The 5,426-nt window shown below is 41.4% G+C and overlaps 2 protein-coding genes across 2 annotated transcripts; both read right to left on the bottom strand.

The window, feature by feature from the left end:
• Positions 1–854: 854 nt before the first annotated feature.
• On the bottom strand, positions 855–1,721 carry PCOAH_00018520 (Uncharacterized protein; the record flags this gene model as incomplete). Its single annotated transcript, XM_020058661.1, has 1 exon — positions 855–1,721. One exon carries the CDS (start codon positions 1,719–1,721, stop codon positions 855–857), a length of 867 nt encoding a protein of 288 aa, XP_019913996.1.
• A 1,020-nt stretch (positions 1,722–2,741) lies between these two features.
• PCOAH_00018510 (ATP-dependent HslUV protease ATP-binding subunit HslU) lies at positions 2,742–5,249 on the bottom strand (the record flags this gene model as incomplete). Its single annotated transcript, XM_020058660.1, has 1 exon — positions 2,742–5,249. One exon carries the CDS (start codon positions 5,247–5,249, stop codon positions 2,742–2,744), a length of 2,508 nt encoding a protein of 835 aa, XP_019914276.1.
• Positions 5,250–5,426: the final 177 nt, after the last annotated feature.

Genomic DNA, 5,426 nt, shown 5'->3' with positions numbered 1-5,426 from the left:
TACACCTTCTTTCTTGAAAACCAGCGCGGTTACACTGGAACCACTAGAATGTTCCCCAAATTGGTATATATATGTTTCGCTAGGCAGGAGATCTGCCATGTGTTTGTTTGTGTGGGGGGGCGAAACAATTAACTCGCCCCACCATTCGTTTGTTTATTTGTTTGTTTGTTTGCTCGGGTGGAGTGCACTTCGCTCAGTCGATAACGTAACAACTGCACATTTGGAGTGCCAACCTGAGTTACAAAAAAAATAAAATAATTTAATTCTGATTAATGACTTGAAGTTCATTTTTTTTTTTTTGTGTGTAAAATTTTATTTTCCTTTATCCGTACGGATGTAAGTTTTTTTTTTTTCCGTTTCACGTCTCAATTTTGTGTATAGTAATTAGCCCCATCTAACAATTCCTCTTTCACGACTTAGCGTCTTCCGGGTGAGTATTCCCATCCGCCAATAATGCATTAACCGATGTGCAGACGGATCCTACCCAACCCCTATGCTCCCCTTTCGCAAAATTCATTTGTTTTAAATTTTGTGCATCTGCTACATTAATGTCACCCATTTTTTGTTTTCCCTTCACGTGGAAGGTTATTTTTCCAGTTCCTCAAAAATTAATTTTTATTTTATTTTCAAATTCACCCTCCGGCGGCGTTGCCACAGAGAGGCACAAAAAAAATGATGCTCCATCCGTCCAGTCTTAAAAAATGTGCACTTTGGACTAGACCCGATTTGGGACATACAGGCAAGCGGAAGGAGGAAAAACAGCGCAACGGCAAAATGGTAAAGCGACTAAAGGGACAGGTTGCATTATACAGAGTGGGGAGCTCACCAAACGAAACGCAAACACGAGGTGTTGGTCACTGCTCACAATCGCTACCGCTGCTGCTGTAGTTTTCCTTTATGTTTAAAAGCCCCTGCTTGTTCACATTTAAGGGGTTGCCCTTGGGAAAATTGCGGCCCATATTGGCAGAACCTTCCTGGATTTCCTCCTGCGAAGGTTGCTTCTTTTCAGTTAAATTCCTTGGCGAAATTGTCCGCCCCTCCGCAGCAACACCCTTCACGACAGGACTGTCTCTTCCACTTCGTTGTGTATTTGGGTAGGGTACACCACTGTGATGCCCACCACCACGGTCCTCCCTCTTTTGTATTTCCCCTTCGCTCTTAATTCCACTTTTGAGGTGCTCCTTTTTTTTGCCCACCTGGTGTAAATCTCCCTCCTCATCACTCTCGTGATACTCTTCCCTAATTTCTAGAAAACCGTCAGGACGCACAAACACGTTGTTTTTATCTCCCTCCCCATGTTCCACTTCTTTTTCACAATTTGCATGAAAATTAAGTTCCAAGGAAAGCTCCAATTCTTTTGTCAATTTGTTTAATGACTCATGGACAATGTTATACTTGTCTTGATAAAATTTTAATTTTCTTTCCAAAAATTCTTTGGCTTTTTCTGTTGTCCTTTCGCAATATGTGTTACACCCAATATCCTGGTATATATTATTTGTATATTTTATTTGCCCTTCATAGAAAGCTACCTTGGAATATGGGATAATAATTTTATAGTTAAGTTTTTTCGTTAGCGTGGATATTACTTCTATCGTTTGTTTATATTCGTCAATAGTTTTTTTTATTATTTCTTCATTTTTTTTTTCGTTTTTTATTTTCAGCAGGAGCCTCTTCGTTGCTCCTTGGATTTCTTCGCTTTGGAAGTTTCCCTCATCAGCCATTATTTGTTGGGAGGTTTAAAGGACGTACGGGGGAAGTGAACCAAGAGCCTCTACCAGTCGTTCGTGTAATCCAAACAGATTCGGCTGAACACATGTAAAGAACGACTTACGGTATGATGTGCTACCCAATTTTCTCAATCGCCCTTTTTGAATTATTCTCCTTTGCCGCTGCTTTGACACATTTTGCTTTGCTCAACGTGGTGTCATTTTGAGAACAATTTTTTTTTTTTTTTTTTCCCAATATATATATGTATACAGAGCCTTTTCCCCACAGGGCGTAATGCATCTCTGCAGTGTAATCGGGGAGGAATTTTCAACTTGCTCCGAACCCAGTGCCTCGTTCATATGCTTCCGACGCGTCACGCATGCAAACCCTCCCCAAGCTTGCAGTGTAAACTCCTTGCAAATGCTCCCTTCGTTCAGGGCAAACGTAATAATAATGCGCTCACACATTTGTTAATTGCGCTGGGGGTCCTTAGCAACTCCCCCTTTTTTTTTTTTTTTAAGTTAGCCTAAGTTCGTTTTTAATACATTATCACTGCGGATGCCCTGTTTCGCGCTACCCCTCAGGGAAAAGTAAATAATCGCACACCTAGTTATGAACATACGGGGATGCACATAAGGACGATCCGCGTAGCATCGCACCGTTCGCCGGCGAACCAACTTACCGAACGGCACTTTAACAAATCCAAAATGGAAAAAAAAAAAAAAAAAAAAATGCCTCGAAAAATGATGCCCTTAATGAAGCTCCCCCCATACACACAAATGAGACAATCACCGTCCCCCCGAAAAAAAAAAAAGGGAAGAAACAAACATGGGAGGTAACACTGGGCCAGTATGGATGGAGTGTGCCACCTCGCGGGCCAATTTTTAAATGTCCCCACGGAATATAATACAATGAACGGGTCGTACAATTGTGCACTATGTAAATGCTAGCAACTGTATGTGTAGGAAAAACGGGGCGAAAATGTAAACGCCTATAACGCAGCTCACGCAGCTGAAGCAGCTTGTCCTGACCCCTCAAATGATGTACTTCTTCAAGTCGAACTGCTTAATGAATCCCTCGAGGGACTTCTTCACCTTCTCCTTATCGATGACAATGGTTTTGTTAACATAATTGTAAACGTCGTAATTTATGTCCTCCATGATTTTCTCTATAATAGTATGCAGTCTTCGCACGCCGATATTTTCCACGTAAAAGTTCATGTCATGTGCGGCATTTGCAATGGTTTCAATGGCATCATCCGTAAACTGCAGGTCGATCCCTTCCGTTTTTAGTAGGGCAATATTCTGCTGCAACAAATTATTATGTGTCTTTGTCAAAATTTCGATAAAATCTTTTATAGTTAAACTGGAGAGGTTCACATGGACTGGTAATCTCCCCTGCAGTTCATTTAGCATATCATTCGGCTTGACTCTCTGAAAAGCCCCTGAAGCGATGAACAGAATATAGTTCGTGTTGATATTTCCGTACTTGGTGTTAATTACGCATCCTTCTATAAGGGGTAGTAAATCTCTCTGAACTCCCTCGGCGCTTGCATCTGGTCCGTTGTAAGAGGAGTTCGACTTGGAACAAATTTTGTCAATTTCGTCGATGAAGACTATTCCTTCTTCTTCTACGGAGCTGATGGCTGTTTTTAGGATAACGTCCTGGTTCATGGAGGAGTCTATTTCTAACTGTAGCAGTTTTTGTTTGGCCTCCCGTATAGTCATCGTTTTTTTATCATTCTGTTTGTTAATATTCTGGTGAATAATTTTGACGCTCTTAATATTCTGGTGATTGCTTAGTGCTTCCTTCACTGCATTTTCGACTGAGTCGTTGGAAAACATGTTGTTATTTACATAGTTGGGAATGTCAATACTGACTACCTTGTCGTCTAAGGAGCCATCTTTCAAATATTTTCTCCAAATGTTCTTCTCCTCCTCTTTTATATTTCCCAGTAGGGAATACAGTATAATATTTTCCACCGTTTCTTGTGCCTGTTCCCTGATCTCAATTTCGAATTTTGTTTTTTGTCTCTTCACAGCTATTTCGACTAAGTCCTTAATAATCTGGTCGACGTCTTTTCCGTGAAATCCCACTTCAGTAAACTTTGTTGCTTCCACTTTGATAAATGGTGCATCCACAAACATGGAAATTCTTCTTGCTATTTCTGTTTTCCCAACTCCAGTTGGCCCTATCATTAATATGTTCTTTGGAATAATGTCCTTCCTCATATCGTCATCCACTTGTATCCTTCTCCATCTCTGTCTCAATGCATTTGCCACAACCTTCTTTGCTTCCGTTTGCCCTATAATATATTTGTTTAAATATTCCACAATTTCATGTGGGTACAGACACTTCTTATTTGCCTTGCCATTCTTCATTTGAAAATTTATTTTTTCTTTTTCCTTTCCTTCTTCATTTGGATTATCATCACATACTTTCTTCTGCTTGTCTCCTGCTAGATCATCTTTGTTTCCCCCGTTACAACTACTGCCTGTTTCTTCCCCTCCTTGTGTCTCCTCCACCTTCAGGCATTTTTCCTGCACATCGTTTCTCACGCTACTCCCCATCGTCTCTACATCGTCATCCATATTTTCCTTCTCCTCCGTCATGGTCATTTTCTTCGTTTTTTTTCCCTTCCTCCCTTCCTCCTTCAAATTATCCATAATTATAATATTTTCTTTGGTAATTTTCACCTTGGCAAAATTTTCCTCGCTACTTAACTCTCTTTGTGTTCCCTCCTCTGGTTGCAACGTATTGGCATCTCTGTTCTTCTCACCTCCGTTGTAGCTCCCTTCGTCGCCATTACTAACGGTGTAACGACCCCCTCGGTGGTTAAACCCTAATTGGGTGAGTTTCTCACGGGTGTGTATCTGCCCCCCTTCTATGTCATACCCATCTCGAGGGGATTCCCTCTTTTGGAAAATCTCAAATTTGTTCATTCCGCCATTTCTGTGTACACTGCTTCGCCCCTCGGTCGAATTCACACCTTCATATGACGCTCCGTTACAATGCATTCGCATCACTTGGGAATTGACCTGGTCCTCCTTGTGTGGACACGCTCGGCCCATTCCATCATCGTGTGGTATATCTACCTTTCTCCATCCTGTCTGTTTCAATTTGCAACCTGCTAACGGCGCAGTGACACCGTTAGGCAGGTTCTCTTCCCCATTGCCATAACCTATCTGTATCGTTAAATCGTCCTTCGTTTGGGAATTCCTACCCAGGTTGTTATTCCTCTTCTCTTTGGTGCCATTCGATAGGAAGAGTTTTCTCTCCACCCCTTTGCTTTGCGTGGAGGAAACCACAGACTCATTTCCAAGCTCGGCCACATTGGAAAGTATCATGGACACTGCACTGTCATTTGTGTACCTCAAAGTATCGTTTCGTATTTTCCCTTTGTTGATATTTACATAATTGGCTAGCTGAAGGTCACATCCGTCTTCACCTTTGACATATTTAAAATTAAACTGGGGGTACTTTTTCTTCCTGTTTAGAAAATTCACCAATTTAATGTACTTGTGCGCATCGAGGTTTTTCATGGTCTTCTTTTCGCGGGTTGACTGTCAGGGTGTTTGGGGCTTCCGCTCCGGCGGGGGGGTTGCATACTCCTTGCTTGGCTGCTATTTCGATTGGGGAGGCGTGTAGGTTCCCGTTTTTTCTTTTTTTTTTTTTTTGTAATTTTTCGATTTCTTTTTTATGATTACTTTCGCTATTTC

The sequence above is a fragment of the Plasmodium coatneyi genome, chromosome 7 (genome assembly GCF_001680005.1).
Source record: "Plasmodium coatneyi strain Hackeri chromosome 7, complete sequence".
Classification (NCBI taxonomy): Eukaryota; Apicomplexa; class Aconoidasida; order Haemosporida; family Plasmodiidae; genus Plasmodium; species Plasmodium coatneyi.
Note: the sequence above shows the minus strand (reverse complement) of the source record. Positions and strands in the feature narration are given on the sequence as shown.